This window comes from Gadus morhua, chromosome 6 (assembly GCF_902167405.1).
Source record: "Gadus morhua chromosome 6, gadMor3.0, whole genome shotgun sequence".
Taxonomy (NCBI): domain Eukaryota; kingdom Metazoa; phylum Chordata; class Actinopteri; order Gadiformes; family Gadidae; genus Gadus; species Gadus morhua.
Genome location: NC_044053.1, coordinates 11,654,597 through 11,676,489, shown reverse-complemented (window position 1 = coordinate 11,676,489; position 21,893 = coordinate 11,654,597). Strand labels below are relative to the sequence as shown.

Sequence of the window (21,893 nt, the reverse complement as noted above, 5' to 3'; positions counted from 1 at the left end):
TATCAAACAAAAGGGCGCACGCAGAATGCAAACTACTTCATGCTTGCAGGCATCCTCATATTTTAGCCTAACAAGACAAAAACCTTGCTTGCGGTGATTGGGAGGTGGTTTGGGAAAATAAAAAACGTTCAATGTGACCCTGAAGCCTGACAGGTGCATGGTATTCTCACTACCGGGTGTATGTGCCAACAAGTGACACACGTTTTCTTTCCGTTCAGAAAGTCTAAGTTATTATCCTGCGTAACAACAAAGTAGATGAAAAAAAGGAGAAATCTTCCAATGTAAATTGAGATGGTCGATGTAAAAGGACAGAATCTTATTCTATATTCAGGATGTGTGCTTGGTGGGTCTATGTACCGGATGTTACTTGAATGCTAGGGGTTTGCTTGAAACATGGCTTGTCAGAAATGAACAACAACTGACAGAAACTTGGAAAAGGGAGGAAAGGGAAAAAGTTAAGACTTGACATGATGAAACATCACTCCTTAGCAGATAGGGCCTTCGTAGAGGTCAGAGAGCAATAATTCATCAGCTATTGAGATGTACAATGCATGCCTACCATTGACATGTTGATTTGAGGCTAGTTAGATACATTTTGTATTGGATATATATCATTACATTACTAAGTGTATCTAACTAGCACAAAGAAATCACATAAAATAACCATGTATAATTGACCTTGATCCTGCTTATTTTGGTTCTTTCAGTGAATCATGTTTCACCGACAAGTATTCAAATGGCTGCATTTTTTATAATATTGTTATTCATCTCATATACGAAAGAGCACATGTTTTTTGTTTGTTTGTGTATTGTTGCTGTTGCAATACTCAAGGCCTCTCCCGCAGACGGTGGGTGTGTGTGCACGGAAATAAAAATGATGTTTGTTCCGGAATTGACGACGTAAAAAGAACCAGCAAATTCCCAAAAGCAAATTTCTAGCTGATGATCGGAAAACAACTGTGTTTTTTCCGGTTGGAAAATCAGACAGGTCTTTAGGGATGTCGTTCTCCTAACTCCCCAAAGTCTCAGTGTTCACAAGCATTGCCAAGGGTTCCTGACAACAGATGAATCCTAACGTGTGTAGCCTACATAGAATAGGTTCGCTTTTCCCTCTGAAATAGTGTGTTGTATTTTTTAGGGTCGCTGAACTTACATTGTGGTAGCGAGGGAGAATTCAGGGAGTGAGAACTTTAAATCTAGGTTAAGCATTTTATACACAGTCCATGCCTTTTTGTTAGAACAAATTGAAAACAAAGAACACATATTGCTAATCTCAAATGTCTTGTATTTAGTCTCTATTATTGCCACATTCTAAAGGTATTGTTTTTTCCCTACTGGTAAGTGCTGTCTGACTAGCAAGCGGCAGATACACTCAGGACTTTAATTTGGTCCGGTTAAACAACAGGAACAGATTCCTCGGAATCCATTGTTAGGATTAATGTGGCCATTGTAAAATTTCTGTAAATCATCTGCATGAAACGTAAACCAGGCAGATTTAAATGCCAGAAAGTTACTGCACATGCCCAGGGAGTTGTCTACTATCTCGGCTTCATCCGTCCCTACCAATTAATCATAATGATTGATTCCGCGGATCAGAGCAAGAGGAGGGCTCTGTGACTTGGAAGTCACTGACCCCTTAGGTAATCGTATATCTGCCGTTTGCTAGGTTCTAATACATCATAAGAAAACATTGACACATTTTATGTGCTTGTTATTACTGAGGATAAGAGAAACACCAGCAATTAGAAAAGATGGAAAATGGCACATGAAAGAATAGAAGGACGCCAGAGTATAACACGCCTTCCTTTGGCTATCTTCATTTGGTTCTCAATCATTATTTTTTCTTCACTTTATGATTTTTTTTACATCTGTGAAGTCAATAGATACCATATGGAGAAATCAATACCATAACAGTGCAATTAACGGTGGTAAGGATGCAGAAGAAAACAATTTATATGCATTGGTTACAAGCCTACCCTGTCTACATCACACCCTGAATGCATGGTTTCTATGGAGACCAATGTGGGTAGCGGTTGAAGGGAGATAACTCATACCTGCTCAGGATGTGGAGATACTGAAGGACATGCTTTCATGTATCACATTTATCATCTTGTTGGCCTTGAAAATGCCAAACTTGCCACACAATACATTTTGATCAAGTCCTTGTCTACTCCATAAAGAGAAGTGTGTAATCATTTTGAGAACATCTGGCAAAACATAATTTTATAGGTATTCAGTATGTATTTAATTGATAATTGTGCAGTAATATAAAATATAGGGAAATATATTACAAGCATACATTATTTTACTAAAACATAGCAAGGGCGCTAGAGAGAAATTAAGGAACTTCCCCCTAAATCCATACCCATTGGAAATAAGTACTTTGTATTTGTATTTTGAGCCCATGGGCAATGAGGTTAAGAGGATTTCTCCATCTCAAACTTGGGTTGCGCCAGCAATGCGGTAATTAGCCTCTGGCGCCTGCATTCCTCACTGTTTGTTTTTTGAAGCAGAGGAGGTAAAGTAGCCGATTTTGGAAGACCCACGCTCATCCAACATGCCCCCATGAATTGGAATGGAAAAATGTCAAGTGTACTGCTTTGCATAACGCAACAGGAATTTCAAAATCCTGCCGTCACCTTGCAGAGTAAGCCACTCATTGCCTGACACCGCCTCAGCCAAGACAAGCCATAGCGGAAGCACTAAATTATTTACATATTCTAGTGGTATATAAACAACCGTTATATGGCTGTCTGGATGGTGAAAGCTACAGACATTCTAAACAGCTGTTATATCACAATGTTCAGCTTTAGCCCATTTCCTTGTGTCTTTGGAACAAGAAGAAGATATCAAGATAATCAACGTCAATACTTTGAACTCCCACGTCCACGGGTTACACCAACATACGTCAATGCACCTGCCAGGCCAGTTTCACTTGTGGCGGTACACAACATATTGATTACTGAATCAATTTTGGCAGGACAGTCAATTGTGATGCAAAGGTAAACTCTTGGCCTTTCCCCATGTACACTGCTGTGATGTGTTTAATTGTTTAAATGTTTTACTCCTAACAACAAATCTAGTCTTACAATTTTTGTTTTTTCAATCAAGCTTTTATTGTCACGTAATCCATGCTATAAATACTTAATAAGTTAGAGAAATGTAGCTTCCTAAGATATGACAATATTGACTTGTTTCCATACAGAACCCCTAAATGGTTTTATCTTTGTATTGGCAGTTTGCAAAATAAGATATAATCAAATTCAAATGATAATATGAAGAATTTGTCATGGAAATTAGCAAAAAATAGCACATCAGGAGGCTGACTATAATGCTATTCATTTATATGTTTCTCATATAGAACTTTGGGTCACCAGAAGTATCACTCATCCATGTTGCTCACCATGGTCCATGGTCATTGAAAAACGTAACCAAAGGGCAATTGCAACATTAGTCCAAAATAGTGTTTCAAATATATTGCTTGTGGGGAGCCGGGAAATGTCTCCAATAGATTGAAGCTGTAAAGGTCTGTAGCATTAATTGAAGTGAACCTTTTATGTGTTGCAAGGGTTATAGGCTTTCTGTGAAATACCAATATTTAGTAGATAGTGCCCGTGAGGATAAACCATACAAATTATATAACATGTTGTCAAGTGCAATTGTTTATGACGACATGTGATCAATGCTACCCATAGGAGACAGACTCCAATGCTCTTGGAGTCTGTCAGGATGAGCAAAGAAAGAAATTGAGTAAGAAAGAAAGAAATCGTCCCCAGTATATCTTAACCTTTGCAATGAACCCAGTAAATCACTATTGAATGAGTGTTACGACAGCTGCCTAGAAGAGAGTGTCTGCAGAAGAGACAATGACTGTACAATCTACAAGTGTATTCCTTCCTAAAGCTCAAACATATAATGCTATTTACCAGTACAAATTGACATGATATACTGACATAGTGATCTGACAATTCTGTCACATTCCCGAAAACGCTTATTAAAAACTCTGTTTCTGCCGTTGAAACAAGTTAGCATTGTTGTTGCCCCCCATAGTTAAATAATAGGGCCTATAGATTTTGGTTAGAATTATTTAGCAGTGTTATCAATCTAGAGGCGATAAAATACATCTGATAAGAGACAAAGAAGACACAGAGAAAACATACTAATCCCTTTACCATAAAATAAAATAAATCATGCAGAGTCATCATTTGGCGTGCTGTGGCTGCTGATTTGATCAAGCCACAGGCAGAAAAGGCTGATTGCTTGGAATGCTAATTAAATGAACCAACCCTCTTTCAGGAACCGCTTGAAATGGAATATGTTTCTTGATCATTGATGCTTCTTGTTCTGCACCTATTCTTTAAAAGGGCGGATAATCTGTGTTTCCTGATCAGCGGTGTAGAAAGTGAGGGAAAGGGAAGTATATGGTCATGACTTACTCATAGCTCTGCAACATGATAAATCCTGATGGCTCATGCAGGTGCTAGGTTTATTGATCTTTACTTAAAATATATAGACCTCCCCTGCTATCTGTACTCCTTGCTGATATGAGGACCAGGAATGTAAAAAATGAGTTGCAGAAGCCTTCAGAAAGAAGGTCAAGTCCGTATTATTGATTTGACTTGTTCCTCGGACCGCCATGCTTCTGTGTGTGTGTGTGTGTGTGTGTGTGTGTGTGTGTGTGTGTGTGTGTGTGTGTGTGTGTGTGTGTGTGTGTGTGTGTGTGTGTGTGTGTGTGTGTGTGTGTGTGTGTGTGTGTGTGTGTGTGTGTGCGCGTGTGTTTGAATCTGGGTTAATAATTACTCTCATGTTTGCAACGTCTTGCCTAATATGAATATAGTAGCTTTGGATTTTTACTTGACATGAACTAAGTCAGTCTTCCACACAGGTAGTCTCCCATGCAGGGTTGGGGCAGTAGCCCACATCATGATACCATTTCAAGAAACTACCACTGCAGGGTCCTTAAACATTGTGTTTCATTATTGTTCAAATGCATTTTAATGTGCATACAACAATAAGCATCTGAAGATTGGACATGAAGGAGATTCTAAACAAATGAACAATTATGGGGACAACAGCTTCATCTAAGAAAACAAACCCCTAAGTGGGGGGAAACTGCATTAAATACAGAGACAGAGACAACAAAAAACAAAAAGTCATGTTTGAAAGAGCCTGTTAAAATGATACCCTGCTAGGACTTATTCCTCCGAGCATTCTGTGAAGTTGAGTTAACTGGAGCCTTGCTGAGCGACAGGCAAATCTGTGCTTTTGAAATATTTGTTACCATGTTGTGAACATCTTGGTTATTAACGACGACAGTTGTTACGGTGAATGCAACGATTATCATACACTGAATGCATAAGACACTAGCCACTTCTATACGGTTACAAAAAAAGGTCCCGGGTAGAACACCCAGCCTCATTTAATCCCTGAAAGCTAATAGAAAATGCAGGGTTTTTTTCCAGATCTTTGTAGCATAGGTTAGCATAAGACGGAGGTAGCCAGGTTGTTCCCTTTACTTTATTCACAGTGGAAACCAAACAAGAAGGGATATAGTGACCACTATGGCTCAAAAGTAGGAGAGACGATAATATGAAGTACTGTTAAAGACTCTGTGACTTGTAGTATGTTCCCTAAGTTCTGTTACCATTCTGTTTTCCCAGTCAAGTCGAACACGCTGCAATCTTAGATTCAGAGATCAGTGTGAAATGTTTTCTAATAAATATCACAATCAGATCTCTCTCAGGAAATGTATGGAAGCATTTCCTTATTTTTTTGAGAGTGAATACTTTGTCAATATGAATAGTATAATAAGCACAGTGATAATAAAGGAGAGAAAGTCCGGGGCAAATGGCAGCACTATCAATGGCCTGGGAGTGAGCGAGAGGAATCAAGATGTCCACTAAAGGCACAATACTCTGCTTTGTTGGGCCATGTCTTGTGAGGGAGGGGAGAGCACATACAATGCAATATTCTCTTTGGAATTAATTCAGTGCCTCTGTTCTGAGACTATCTAATTTGATGTTACTGGGCTGCCTTACAGCGCCAATCAGCCCAGCACTCTGGCTGGCCCAGTCTCTCCATACGTCTCTTCTTCTATCTGCCACTACACATCCATCCATCCAGTCCCCCACCCACACACACACACACACACACACACACACAAAAACAAACAAACCCACACACAAACACTCTTCTTTCAACCACACCACACTCTTCTTCTCAACCACAACACTGCAACCTTCTCTTTCCCGTTCCCTTCGCGGTGTCTTCTTCTCCTGCCCATACTTTGCCCAAGGCTTTGTTAGGTTTTCTTTGGAAGAAAATGCTGAGGCAATCCAGGAAGTTGATGCACGGATTGAGATTGGTAGGGAGAGCACAATGACGGCAAGACATGGGGGATGAGAGAAGGGAGAGAGAAAAGGATCCCGCATGAACGCACGTGCACACATGCTCATGAACACACTCACACACAACCCCCATATCCCGGCATGTAAGAGCCAATAGGAGGAGAAGAGAGTGAGACACACAGAGAGCGAGGCGGGAGAATACTGATGCAGGCGGTGAAAGAGGCAATGAAACAGACGAGGGAAGCCGTGCCCTTATCCACTCTCATTCCTTATCTTTTTTCTTTTTTTTTTACTAGGGATGTTAACAGTAATAAAACTCATAATGACAGTGCTAAACGAACGCTAAAGGCACATTCGATTTCAATGGCTCCGTCCAATATTAGGAATCCTGACTAAACGTATTGATCTTTGAGGCGTAAAGTCCTGTTGGGTTTCCACGGTAAGGCGCCACGTCCTAAAGGCGGCTCATCATAAAACGTTTATCACTCGCGGGCTCATGTGGGTCAGGGTGATCCAGACCATAATGGCCTTAATTTGTCAACAAACCTAGAAAAGTGGGACACACAGCCCTTCCGAGCGACACAAACTGGAAAATACGGTGTCCACACTGGCAAGTATGAAAAAATAAAAACCCACAACAGTTTAAGAGTCAAATATGAGAAGGTCACAGTGTTTTCCGGGCCGTTGCTCATCCTAAATGGGTCCCTGCGGTCTAAATTAGGATGGATGGTGTGCTGTAGACTGGAGGATTCACCGGTCTGAGCCTCCCAACGAACCAAGTGGAGACAAGGTCAAAGGCGCGCCGATGCACTCGTGTTCAAAGAAAGACCCGTTGTGAGTAGGTTTAGTGCGGTGACGTTGTAGGATTTGTTGGACAAATTGGAGTTTCTACAGTGCAGCGGAGGTGGAGGAACCTGGCCATGCAGGTGTCCCAGACAAAACCGGTCGTTTCCGTCTCTGTCCGTTGACTCTCTTCGGCTCTCTTCCCTTTGGAGTCGACAACATCAGACCATAACTTATTACACAGAAACACTTTCATGAATGGAGTTATTTTAGGTGGTTTATATCAGGTTTACATAGAGGGACGAACGACAATGGACCACTGCAATCAGCGTTTCATGTGAGATGGCAGGTCATGGTAACCGTGGAGCTAAGCACACATCTGCTTGCAGCGAATGGAACTAGTACTCTCAGGTTTGAATACCGGTAGAATTCCCTCACCAAGAGCCACGCATGTAAGCTACTGTGTCCGGCAGTCATGTGGGTCCCATTGGCACACTAGTTGTACCACCATCAAATAAAAGACTAATCTTGTGAAGCAAATCTGGGAGCCGGCACTTGAGGAAAATCTCTGCAGTGCTCCAGTTGGTTTTGAAACTATGCTAATGAGAGTAGCAGTGAACTGCAGGACGAAGTGGAGCATTAGCTTGAGAAGGTTCTGAAGTTTGGTTGCATTTTTGTAGATACAACAAGCATGGCAGCAACATTCACAGAAGTCTTTCAAATAATTCTTAAGCATCTGACAAAAAAAAGAGAGAGAGAGGAGAGAGAGAGAGAATACCTGAAGCTAGTCACAGGAATGTCATTAATTCATGAAGGGTTTAGCAGACAGGACTATTATAGCAATAGTCGTTTTTCTAATGTACGACGAAAGTGGTTTGGAATTGCAAAAAATGTGAATTTGATAATTACAGTAGACATATTTTGGGTACCATTAATGGAAAATAAAACATTGTAAATGCTGCGCTCGACTATTATCAAGCTTGTTAGTTTATCTTACATTTCTGAGCCCTACTACATATCCAATAAGATTGCAATGAAAGCCTACATCCAAAAGAAAAGCTTCTTAACGCTGCTGCCTACCTATTTTGTAGAACACAGTTTTTTTGTGAGGTGTGATCTCGATTAGAAGACACTTTACAAAAAACTATTCCTATCAGTGGATGGTAGTATCATATGCAATAAACATTTATGGGTTTTATGGTTTTTTTCCCCCAGTTGTCGCTCATTCACAAGTCCTAATCAACTGTGAGAATGTGAGAAATAAACATTTGGGGGTTTCAAACTAGGGTCCAGCCGAGGCCAGGGCTCCAAGTGGCCTATTTGACGCTTTAAACCCAAATCCAACATTGAGCAATTATTTTCATCCGGCAGTAGTGCACGTGCGGGGAGGAGCAAGGCGTTGTATTTATCAGTGAGACAGCGCCCCAGTCGGTTTAATAGGACCCACAGTGAATCGCACTTTTCTCGCTTTCGCGCACTCCTTCTTCCTTGAGTCTGATACCCTCACCAACACTGGATGAGTCCTTCCGTGCGGCCGAGGAAGCAGCAGCAGCAGCAGCAGCAGCGATCGCTCCCGTTCTCCATCGCACCGCTGCGGTAAGCGAGAGGGGGGACACAGCAGGAGGGCACTTCGCTGTCAGTGTCACTTGTTTCTCCTCTCTGGGTGAAACATCCAGGGGCTGGTCAACCGGACCGACTTTCTCTCAGACGGAGACCACAAAAAAAAGGGACTTAACGCGCCCCACTGGGGGATCTACGGAGAATCTGGACGGGTCCCACATCCAAAAGGGAACAATCGTAACTTAAGTAGATTGCTCCGTGATACATCGGTGGGGTTTGAAGAGAGCCCTTCTTTTGAGCGAGGATGGGACCGCTTCTCCTTTCCATCGTCCTCTGTGTGAGCGCCGCTGTCCCGCACTTGGTGAAAGGTGAGCGGAAAAGTGATTTGCTTTGCATGTTGTAGCCATGGACAATGTCAGTGGCGCCCGTGGTTTCTATTATGGGATTACACCGTCGGCTTAATTGTGTTTGATCGATGCCATTAAAGAATGTGTTTTTCCATCTGGCATGCTGAAAATGACTGATTCGGAGGGCGACTGTGGGAATTATTAATCGTGAGAATGTGCGTGTGTTTGAAATGGTTCATCATTTACTGGCTGCTGGTATGTGGAGCATCAGCAGCCGGTGTGGGGTTGAGATGAATAATGTATTCACCTAGGCTGTAATTTGACGTGATTTCCGAATCAAGATTGATAAAGACCCTTTACTTTTTTTTTATATCTCTCTGAGGTTTTCCTGAAACTATATAATAGGCCTATAGTTGATATCCATAACTTGGCAATGGACCGCATTTTTCCAATCTTCCCGTGAACGGGGAGACCTCGGCGTCTTCCCAAAGAATCGGAGTTGGTGAATGGATGTGGAAGATGGATGTGACATTATGCTGTAGGCAAAAGCTGTCTATCGTAACAACGTGGAGATTTTTAGTAGCCTACTTATGATAGATAAGTTGGTCACCCATTGCATGTTCTTTTTTTTTTTTTTTTTTAACAATAGCAGATGGATGATAGCTCAGCCTATTTCACTATTTGCCAAAAGATCTAGGAAACATTTTCGATTTCTACACATCAATTCGATGGGCGAATCAGCGGTGATTGCGTCAAGGCGCACTGGAGGAGGGGTGTGTGTGTGTGTGTAAGGTGTTCATTCTGTGGCTTCCCCTCCGACGGTGTGTCCCCAGAGCGGGAAGATTCCCGCCACGGGGACAGTGGCTCTCCACCCCCACACACACAATCGGACACGTTAGATTTAACATACAAAACAGGGCAGTCCCTTTCGACGCATAGGCTACCTTTGTTTTTTTTCTTCAAAAAATAAATGGCCAGAAAAATCGATAGCAACAGCTGATCAGATTATTAACATTAAACAGGCATTGCCAGAAATGTAAATGCAGCAGGCAACAAGTGATCGGGTTATTTACATTCAACAGAAGTCCAAGCATATGCTCTCGAGAAAACACTCAAACATCAAAGGATCGTTCATGCATGCACAACTCTGCTCCATCGCTTGGGTCTGTTGTCTCATCGACAGCCAGCGACCTCCCCTACGCTTGTTTTAACTTACCCACCATGATTAAGATTCTGAAGAGCTTCGTCTCGTCTGATCGTTGTTGTGTTATTAATATTATTATTATTATTATTATTATTATTATTATTATTATTATTATTATTATTATTATTATTATTATTATATTATTACTGATTCATAATCTTTGAAGGGTTATAATATAATAATTTATGCAACAAGGAGGGAGGCTCTACTCTTTCGTTCCGAACAGTACAGGGCCATTATAGCTACTATGTAATTGTAGTTAACATTTTGATATAAAATAAGTATCCTTATGGAACATAGACCTAGGAGAATATTATTACTGCTGGCAGTGGCTCAGGAGGTAAGGTGGGTTGTCTGGCAACTGGAAGGTTGCCGGTTTGAGTGTCGAGGTGTCCTTGAGCAAGACACTTAACCCTGGCTGCCGCCTTGCACTGGTGACAATGCTGTTGGTATATGAATGTGTGTGTGAATGTGAGGCAATAATTGTTAAGCATTTTGAAGGGCCACTGGTCTAAAAAACACTATATAAATGCAGGCAATTCACATTTTTCAAGCATTTATTTGACAAAATAACTGTCACTGGAACAGTATACAACAAATCTAAAATGTATTGACGTAACTTGATTCTTTGTGTGAGGAGTTATAACTTGTGAACTGACCACAAGGTAGCATTAATTTGAAGTGGCACAAGGAAATGTCGTGAAAACTGGGACACAAAGTGTTTATTCCTCATGCTTGTGATCCTCTTAAAATAACAGCAAGATCGACCAGGTCACTGTGAATGACGGGTTGGTGACCACTGCTGTTTACAGACGCAATATCCATACATCAACTTAACTTTGGAAGAAAATGAAATGGCCAAATTTTCTAGAATTCGGCCATTAGGCCTACTGATTTATCCCGATGAAGACGGGTGATGACACGTGTACTGCCCAGCCCTATAGCTGCTCTCTGTTGATAATGGTCCGAGAGACTCAACTTTGAACCCATCGGATTGACAATATATTCCATTGAATTTTGAGTGATTTGTGATGCAGTGACTTATCCGATTGCATTCTTTGTAAACATTTGGGAAACTTTTTGCCAGAGCAGGCAGATGTTGCTCGTATGGGTCACGTGCGGGTTAGGGGCTGACAAAATGGTTCCATATCGGAGGACATTGAACAGGCTCTGATTCTAACCTCAGAATTAGATTTTCTGGGAAAATGTATTACAAATGATTATATTCTAATACACAACTTAAGTGTGCGGGATAGAAAAGATCCACAGGCCCAATTGAAAAGGCCTGCAATAGACCCTTATCCGAAAATCCAGCTTCATTGGTCTGAGGAGATCAGAAGGCAGAGAAGTTAACTTTGATGCAGGTAATAGGCTAGATACTGAAATACTGATGCTGAAAGACAATGTGAGTAGGCAAGTGCCCAAACTGGTATTGAACTAATGCTGCATTAAAGCTACCTCTATGCCATCCAATTACCAGTAAAAGGTTAACTGGTGCAGCTTGGGTTTAAAGTCTAAATCTCTGAACCTCTGGTATTATTTTACACGGCTCTGGGTTACAGAGATAGAGAACTGAGGGCTGCATGGTGACTGAACAGTAACGAGTAACTTCATTTAACAACTGTTAACTCGTAAATATACTTTCTATCTTGTGTCCGTTTTACTGTTCCCTCGGACGATAGTTGACCACAAACCAAGACCAAGGAATAATACTTTTACTACGTTAGCCTAATGGCAAGGCTATTGTGACTTTAATAGGCTATTCGACGAATATCTATAATACCCCTTTACAGTTTAATGGTTACATTAAGGAAAATGGAGAATTGCTTTTTTCTTGGCAGGACGTATGTGTTTTACGAAGCAGATGTGTGTTGGAGACTATTTGTTAGTTATTGGTAAAAACTAGAAGGGTATCATTAGCAGGTCAACGGCATGTTATTATCAAGTTGCACTGCCAGGCTGTGGGCAGAGCAGGTTAATGACTTGGAGACACTCGGTCTGATCCATGGGTCAGCAGCCACACGTTGCTCGCGTTTACCCCTCTCTGCCTTGTCAGTTCTCTTTGAAGCGGGCCAGAAAAATGCAAAATAAGTTGTCCACTGACAATTTCTTTCCAAAGTGTGCGGTCAACATGTAGAAGAAAGCAGGCGTGTAAGTGGGTCAAGGCTTCCCCTACTGTCTTCCTCCATTCGGAAACATACTTGCCTCCGGAGTCAGACAAACCTCAGTCTCTTCTACAACAAGTGTGGTTCAAGAGCAGAGGGCTGGAAGACCGCTAGGCTTTCTCTTAACGGGCCACACACACACACAAGCACCACGGCTTCCAGGCTGTCCTCTTGAAGCCTGGCTCACATTCTCTCTGATGATAAAGCAGTCAACTTCTGCCTCATCATCTCAGGCCTCTAGAGCAGAATAAAGGACTATCAAATAAACAGCAAACACAGACATTTGGACAGGACTGTTATGATGAGATTTCCTTTTGATAAGCACTATTTATGGCAACAAAGTCTGGCTCCTTTCATCTATGCATTGCTGTCTTCTTGTCCAGTAAATATGTAACTGTGTTGAGGCATTTGCGGCTTGGTAGTCCACAATGACAAGATGATCAGTTAGTATCACATTTAAGCTAGGAAGGATGGACCGACACCTCTGTTGAATGGCCATCGCCTTACGGAACCCTGTAGCCCAGATTCCTGTCATAATTAGCATTTTGCCTCGGAATGCACGACTCTGAATCCAATGCAGGGCGGCACTAGACTTCATTCAATGCAACATATCGTTGTATTTCATTTGTTAGCTAGGCTTGCATTGCCTGTAAAGGAGAAGTGACTGTTTCAATTAAGCACACAAACTGTATGTAGTATCGCTAGTCCCAATGGATTCTTTGTCTCTTACAAAAAATGCAAACTTGATCAACTTTGACGGGGCATGACCTTAATGCTGAAAGGTGGTTGTCTCTCACTCACAGTTTTTGTTATTTTGCTGATTATAAATGGCAAAGGAAACCAGAGTTTACAATGCTGTGAAACAATGTCCAGAGCATTATGTTGTATTATGGCATATCAAATGGCTACAAAGCAATCATTCTTATGGTACTAAAAATAGGAAGAATCTTATGACCACAGAAACACTACTGTTATCGAATGCCTTGGAGTTGTTGTTTGCTCTTCAATGTTTTAACTAGTCTATCCCATTTCTTTCTCTTTCTGAAATTCTGACTAAAGGTAGACACGTTGTTAGCAGCTATCTGGCCTTGTGTACAAGAGGCTCCATTGTTTTATGGTTCAGACAATGCCTTCCTTCTTCTTCTGGCTCCTGTACCTCTGTTCCTGCTGTCCCATTGTCTTGGATCCAGTCTGCCCCATTGGGCATTCCATGAGAGAGAGCTGCACACATGGAACCTGAATGCATCCTTTATCTGAACATGTACTCATGTGCATGTGGGTGCGTCTCTGTGTGTGTCTGTGTGTGTCTGTGTGTTCAATAGTGTGAACTCCAGTGTTATGTTGTTTTGTTTTTGCTATTATTGCAATAATTGTTCATTATAGACTTTAAAGTAAATGGTCTGCCATCTGCGAACCAATTGGAGAGCTTATTGTAACCAAATTAACTAATTAATTGTTACTAAATTAATGCATTTAAGTCTCATCCACTGTTGAATTGCATTGTTTGCTTTGATTCCTGAGTGTGTGTATGGATTGAAGTGATTGCCGGATGAATGTTTCAGCTCTTACTGTGATGATTGACACCCAGCACATTAACATAATGACACTGAGAAGGGTAATCTTCATCCAGTCGGCATGAAATTTTTAGAGGAATATTTACCATGGCAAAAACTGAATCTTACAGTATGTAGTACAAAACATAAGCTTCAAGCATAGCAATGCTTTGTGAGAAGTGTGAAGCCTTGCTGCATACAATGAAGGTTATTTCCATGGTCTGTTCCATACTTTTACAAGTCAGATGGTAAGCCTACATTTATGGCAAAAATATACTTAGATGGTCTGTTTCATTCTTTATTGAAATCATTTCAGCTGGATATCAAACAAATAATTGCACCACTTCAGTAATAAATAGGACCAAGAATATATAGAGAGTACCTGTGATGATAAACTGGTCTGCTTAAATGCAGGCAGAGTGTGGCAATCTATTTAAAACGCTATTACATTCATCATGCTCTGAAGGTTATGGACATTGCAAGGGTATCTTTTTAATAATAGATACATACAATCTACTGATGACCTTTCCAATGTTGTGAATGATATAATCTTAAATCATAGGAGATGGGTCATCCAACGCTATGCACATCAACTATGCTGAGCTCAAATGCCAAGCGTATTGGATGGTAATAGATGTATTGTCCTGCTCCCTGATAATTAACCTAATTTGGATTGAGTGATGTTTTTTGACAATACAACAACAAAGTAGACATTTATTACATAAAAACAAGAATGAACTTTGAACTCAGCTTTATTCTATTGTCAAAAAGTGCTTTACTATCATGCACGCTTACTGTCCTGTCTGTCTTAAATTAGGAACAACTGATAGTACACACAGTATCCATAGACACATGGATCATGATAGTTTTGAAGCTCTGACAATTATGGGAGGGTGAAGTCAGACTCAAACACTGATCCTTTAAGTGCTTAATTAAGGCAATGACAAAATGTTGACAAGGACTTTGCAAAATAAGAAAAAAAGAATGGAGGACTTAATGCAAATGTCAGCATGTGGTGGCAGTAACAAGCATGGAAGGGATCACGCTCAAACATGAAAGTGGTCATTAGGACGTTTCATCTGTCGTGTCAGCTGAGTTTTAAGTGTGCTTAATGTCCCTGGCTGAGAGCGGGCTGCGGCCTTTCCTTTCAAGCCTAGGCTAGTCGGTTAGACCTCATAGTGGCATTAATCCCACCAAATCACCATGATTACCCCTCCTCTGGACCTGCAGTTCCCGGATTCAGGGTTGTTGGCCATGCGCTGAAAGGTTGTTTACAGAGATGAGATAATTTTTTGGTAATGTTACACAAGCAATTCTTGCTTCATGATTCAATTGTCTCAGTGGTTCTATCATGTGAAGCAGATTTGGGTCTGGCTGGTCTGGTGGCAATGAATCGTTTGGTTCATTGGAACAGCATTCACATGGAGGAATATTTTTCCCCATGTTAAATAAACATTGTCATTTGCCGGCACCTGGCAATGTCTTCCTCCAGTTGTTATGTTTGTATCTCCTGAATTACAAAGAATACTTTTCCAAGTGCCTTTGAGATTTTATTCAAGCCTCAATGGTCAAGTTCCCTGATTAACGGACCGTTTATGTTTAGAAAATGCCTTATATAGCGTACTTGCGTCTGAATGGATATGTCGGTCCTGCTGAAGCCTTTGCAGCAGAATATACTGGATTCTATCCGCATGTGTTAGACAAAGTAGGCTTTAGGGGGTTAAGGCTATGAGCTTTACTTCATTCTGATAAAATCTCTCCATGGTCAGCAGGAAAACCATCAGATTTGCATTAAGCCCATTCTTCTTTTTTGGGATCAAATGGGTGCAGGTAGCTTAAGATCTTACCTCATACAAGCCGTATGAAAAGGGCGAACGCTGGTTGTAGTTCTTCAGAAATATTGCAGACTGCATAATTTGCAGGGTTCAAAGTAAATTAATAGATAATATGATATATTTATAACGAATATGATGTTTGTCTCATTGGTGCTTTAGTGTTCTGTTGGATTTTAATTAGGAAAAAAAATGCCCACCTAACCCGAACATTTTTGTAGACGTTACACGGTGACATTGCTTTCTGCTGGGTTGAACAGGAGAATATGTCTTCAAATGGCTGTAGCAACCAACCATTGGAATCAGATATTAGTTTCCCAGTAGAAAAACAACTCAGGGATTCTGTCTCAGAATCACTACATATTACATTTTTGCAAAGTTCCTATGGCGATACATCAGTAATTTAGTAAGAGAACACACATTTTTGCTGGGCTGGAAACCTGGAAAATGAAGATTGTATTTTGAAAAATAGCACACGGGAGTAAATAGTAAAAAGATAAAGAACTATAGATCACATAATGAAAAAATAAACCCTGGAAAGTATAGTAAATTGATGTTAGATGTTTAAAAACAGTATCAAAGGGATTTAGCGTGTATTGTTCCTTAAACCCTCCCTTGTATGTGGACAATAACATCAACCCCTTCTAAGACGTAGCTCCACACTATGATACTACAAGTGTCAGAGAAGCTAACCTTCTCTCAGACGTGGCAATCAACATCAACCACTGCCCAGATGGAGCTCGACACATTGATCCACCTTCATGACGTTTATTCCCTTGTTCGTGCCTTGGGAAAAGGCACTACGACGTCACGAAAAGAAGCCAACTTAGGTTGAAGCGGTTTTGTGTTCACTGACCCTTCAAAGAAAAAACAACAAAGTAATGTTTTTAGCCGGGTATTGCACGTCATCGTCCTCCTGTGATCTGCTCCAAAGGGGATGGAGCATTTCACTGCCCAGATAACTTCCCTTTTGATATGCATAAGGAGCTGTCAGCCATGTGTGAATGTGTAAATGTGTGTGTACCCGTGTGTAAACCTGTGCATGTGTGAATTCATCCCTGCTTGAAGCTTTGAGAGATAACCCAAAAATGTCAGCCGAAAAAGTCCAGGCAGATTCCGGGCAGCTTTTCCCCAAGTTGTTTTTGCAGTGTGTGGCTGTGCATCTAAACCTCATTTGCCAATATACTAACAGTTCCCCTTTATTAATCATGTCAGCCTGTCTGCCCTCCGACTGCATGGGTAGAATTCCAACGAGGGGGATATTCGCTGAGTGATTGATTGAGAGCAGGAACCCTATGTGTTGAAGACAAGAATATCAAAAAACACAATGTGATCCTTGGAATGAACAAATATGAGCTTGCTGTGCACCTGTGATGAATATAACAGCTTTCTCATAACCAAAGTGTCTCACTGACCGTTTGTGCATAAACACGAAATCTGGGCTTGGGGTGCTTGTCCTTCAAACAATTTCTCCCTGCTGCTGCCTTGTACTGGATCTACTTCTGAATACGTTTTATCCACACTATTTATATTTATAGCAGTAGGATCAGAGAAAAAAGTTGTGTAGGCTTGCTGTAATTATCAAATCTTGGGTAAAATACATGTATCATTACGTGACATCTAATATTGGAAGAAAGATATTCTGGGGAAACATGGTTTATTAGCACTTAAGTCTTGTCCCAGGTGTGAATCTGCAGTTACACTTCCCAGCATCCACACCTTCTTCATCAAACTCACTGAGAAAGAATCCAACAGGGGTGTTGATTTGTGTTTGAAGAGTCTTCCCGCTTTGTGCATTGGGTAGACGAGAATAAATGTAGGGGAGATATTTAGTCATGGAAAGAGGTACAGAAAAATGGGCGGCGTGTATGTTTGTAATGAGGCTACCAAGGCTCTCCTGAGCAAACTAGGCCACCCGTAATGAGCATGCAGAGAGACCACAGTAGGGTTTGTGGGGCAGATAAATAGACGAGATGGAGAAATACAGAAGGGTGGGGAGGAGGAGTATACACAGGGAGCAGGAAAGGATTGCATCGGAGATAAAGCGAGCATGTAAAGATCGAAAGTAAAATTGCATAGTTAAACATGTGACTGTGATTTATTATTTATTGTGATTTATTTTAATGATTAGGGACCTCTGTTATTTTCTGTAGGATTCAAAGCATCATCATGCCTTTCTTTACATGAGCTTCCCTGATACTGGTTGCCATGGAGTTTTGAAGGGAGTCTGTACAATTAGTTTTGTACACTATTTTGACGCAGTCACATTGTGACACATTGTTGGAAACGATAGTAATATAAAAAAGAACAACAATAAACTGTAAATGTTGATGTTTCCCATCCATAATTGTTCACCTTACGAGAAGCTAGCCCCTTTCTTCTGAGGTTCTTTGTGAACCCAGCACAAGCTAGCACTTGAACACAGTCCATTATCACTGCACAGGGCCCATGTTGAAGTGAGTATCGATCCTTTCCTTAGACAAAAGCCTGTTGAGCACCTCTAAAGGGCTTAAGAGTTTGCTAAAGGGAGGACCATCCAGAGTGCAAAATAATAAAAAATAAGGGCAAATGTGGTACCAGCTTCTTCGTAACAAGAGGAAGGCATCAGGCCTAACAGGAGTAGGAATTCTTTACTAACTTTTTTTTTACTAATCCACGCTGCAATTGTTTCCATGTTTGAATTCCTACTCTCAAAGTCTAGCCTTCTCAGAATATTGTCTCGAATGGAATTCTTTATTCCACTGACTGCCGTTTCTTATTCAAATACCACAAACTGCTATTTGACTCCCAATAGACCGATTGCATCGGGGAAAACTTAGACGTGGTTAGACGGAAATTCTCACAAATGTAGTTCTTTTTGGTAATCACAGTATGTTGTATTTATGGCCTGTGAAATTAGGGACCCTTCACACCTTCTAGATCTAGAGGAATGGTAGATGGGGATGACACCAGAGCCAAAATCAGTTATTGGACAGTAGGAACATTAAAGTTAGATTTAGGTATGAAGGTTTTCTGGAGTGCGAATGAGGATGAGAGAAGCCACCGGGCTAGCTTGCGGTGACCAAAGCCTAACCACATAGCTGTGATTATGTGTTTTTGCTCCATGCCAAGCCTCGCTTCAGTGGAAAACACTGCAGTAGTTTTGCAGTCACGGTTGCACAGACTTTATTCAATGATGCATGGTTGTGGTAGCTTTGTGTCTCACTAGAGGCGACAATAAAGTTTTTTTTTACCCCACATAAGGTGTTATTGGTTATGATCGCATTGACAATGAATTTGTTTTCCTTGTTATGTACGATTCTTTTTGACCTTGGCAATTATGCGAGTGCGATGTTTGTAATCAACATCGTACCGAGGGTGTTTCTTGAAGTAAAGAGATTCATTAACAAAACACAGTTTACTAAATGGCTAAATGGTTTAAAGTTCATGTTCAAGCATGAGATTTATATTCATTTTTACCTTACTTAAACCCCACAACTTTTCCGTGTTAAGTCTCACGGCTCTCTTGAGCATTGCTTTTTGAGGCTTGTATCTCATAGAACCGACCCTGTCTGTTTTGGCTTGCTACAGCCTTCTTTGTTTTTCTTTTTTTCACTGTGATGTTTACATTCACTGTATTCTCTAAACATCGTCTCTCTCTTCTCACCGCTTCATCCCTAAGGCCAGAGCGAGCTCATTCCCTCAAGCTATTACAACCCATTTGGAGGGGTGGCTGTGCCCCCGCCCCCTCCACACAAACAACCCCCTTCCCACAAACACAACAACTCCCCCCCCCCCCCCCCCCCCCCGCACACACATTTCTACACAAATCCATTTGAAATACTGATTCAAGGGTTTATCTTCCCGGTTGGGAATTGAACAACTGGCCTCTAAATTCTTTATTGAAAAGAAAAAATATATGGGACACTTTCATGGCCTTTTCTTTTATCCTTTGACATTGTGTGATTGAGGAAGAAACACAATTTTAGCAATAGAAGGAAACAAGGAAATACATTGGGATTTCTCACATCCAAAATTGCCTTCTCCTACCACAGGACTCTCCATGGTGGATTATTACTTGACAGCGTTGCACAGAATGGTCATAGCCCGACCATTGCTTGCTGAAGGACTTGGCTCTAAATTATATGAACAGGTCAATGTGGCCTTCACATGTGGATGCACATGTGTTGGGGCACTAAGGCGCTTGGCTGTCCTAGTGCTCCAGTATTCAAAGTTCTTACAAATCTGGAGAGCAGTGATATACAATATTTTTAGCTTTATTGACAATCAAAGCTTGATCAATAAGATAAGTTCTCTCTTTTTAGTAATGGCAATCTGCAGAAAGCAATTTGCCCCGAAAGGCATGTTTTACAATGATGTGTAATGTCCCATTTGGTCAGTATGTATGTTGATGAAAAGTATATATGAAAATGTTCTACATCTACATACCATTGGAAGTCTTCCCAGATTCAGGCTTGGTTATGACCATATATCCTCAGACAGAACCAGCGAACAGCAAAGTGGAATGCAATTCTAAAGCTATGAGGTCAATGAGGTTGTGGTGTACACAGCTGTGGATGTTTAGAAACGACTGTCATCAATACGATCTTGGGAAAGTAAACCAGTCCCTTTCAATGAAATACAGACTTTTAAAAACAAATAATCTCTTTGCTGCACTGCGCTTGGCATATGTGTACTGTCCTTGCTTGACAGTATGGTATTAGCATGAACAACAGTTGGTGAGATGGTCTGTTTTCAGGTTCTTATATATATTCTTATATAAACCCCAACTGTTGAGTTTTGAGATTTTTCACTCGTGCCCTCAAATGCTCTTTATTAGTTATCTGTATTATGTACACATGCACAAAAAAAATACCTGAACTGAACTGCTCGCTGAGGAAAAACACAAAATCAATTAAATACGTAATCCATTAAATATATTTTTAGCTCCTTAAAAATATATTTAATGGATTATCTTGATACATTTAAATGTATAATGTGATTTATTCAGGGTTGTATTTGTAGTGCTTGCATTCTTTTCAGACTGAACAGCTAAACAACTATTGTTTTATTAGCATTTTCATTATTATGATTACAATGTCAGTATACAGTATTTGCTATCTAAATATCAGATTAACAGTATCCTCATTATCACAATTATGTTTCATATTCTAAGAAGTCCAAGGCTTTTGCTAATGTGTGAGTCATTTCACACCAACCACCCACGCAACGCTGAATGTATTAATGCTAATCAGGACTGTTGCAGAACAAATATATGGATGGTTGATGTTTCCAGTGAAACTCTAGCATACGCTTGGAGTCATAATATGACAACAGATTATTTCTCTGGTCTCTAGTCCTCTGTGTTGGCATGTTTACACTATAGTTCCCGTATTTGTGAATATTTATTTGGAAAAAACAAATCAAAAGATCAATTATTCAAAAGACAGATTTGCATTGATCTTATGTCACTTACAAGCAGGTATAAGTGGCATGAATCCAAATTGAGTAAATAGTCTGATATGTTGAGGCATATCATGTATAGTTCTATAATTTAGGTCATGTCAAGTCCTGAGACTGGAGGTGCATTGCTGGTGACCGTCCACTGTTACTGTACTAGTGCTAAATGGATAGGCGAAATCCATTACTGAGATTGCTTCTTACTTACTGGTGATGCCATGGGTCTTGCGGTAATAAAACAAAAGGACACCAACTTTATACTTTTCTTGGGATATAGTCACTGGAATCATGGAATCATGGGAATCAGTCATATAAATATAAAGAATAATGTTTCTTATCTATCAAACAATGGAAAAAATGCATATGATACAAATGTTTGGGATACTGATTGACACAATGCCATCTGTGATGCAGTGTGGAAATACTTTCAATTTGACATTTTTAAACTAACTTTTCTAACTTACTATTAACTTCCCCAAAGCCGGCACAATGTGCGACTTCAATGAAGTTTCCTATGAAAATGTTATTGTTTACTCTGACACAAACAAGTCATTATATTTAGTATCCACATTCTTAATGATAAATGCCATTCATGTGGTGATAATCTGTCAAATGTTTGTGGAGACTCGTCAGTTGCTAGGTGTGAATGATTACCCACCCCGA

General features: G+C 40.6%; 1 protein-coding gene across 2 annotated transcripts in view; it reads left to right on the top strand.

Annotated features, from left to right (window-relative positions):
- Positions 1–8,544: 8,544 nt before the first annotated feature.
- Positions 8,545–21,893, top strand: part of LOC115545642 (EGF-like repeat and discoidin I-like domain-containing protein 3) — an 83,157-nt gene continuing 69,808 nt past the window's right edge. The window contains exon 1 of one of the 2 annotated variants that reach the window (XM_030358997.1): positions 8,545–9,058. In XM_030358997.1, coding sequence (XP_030214857.1) covers positions 8,995–9,058 — 64 coding nt within the window. In that variant the 5' untranslated portion in view covers positions 8,545–8,994. The remainder of the gene's footprint in view (positions 9,059–21,893) is intronic. The other variant, XM_030358996.1, reaches the window with a different exon arrangement.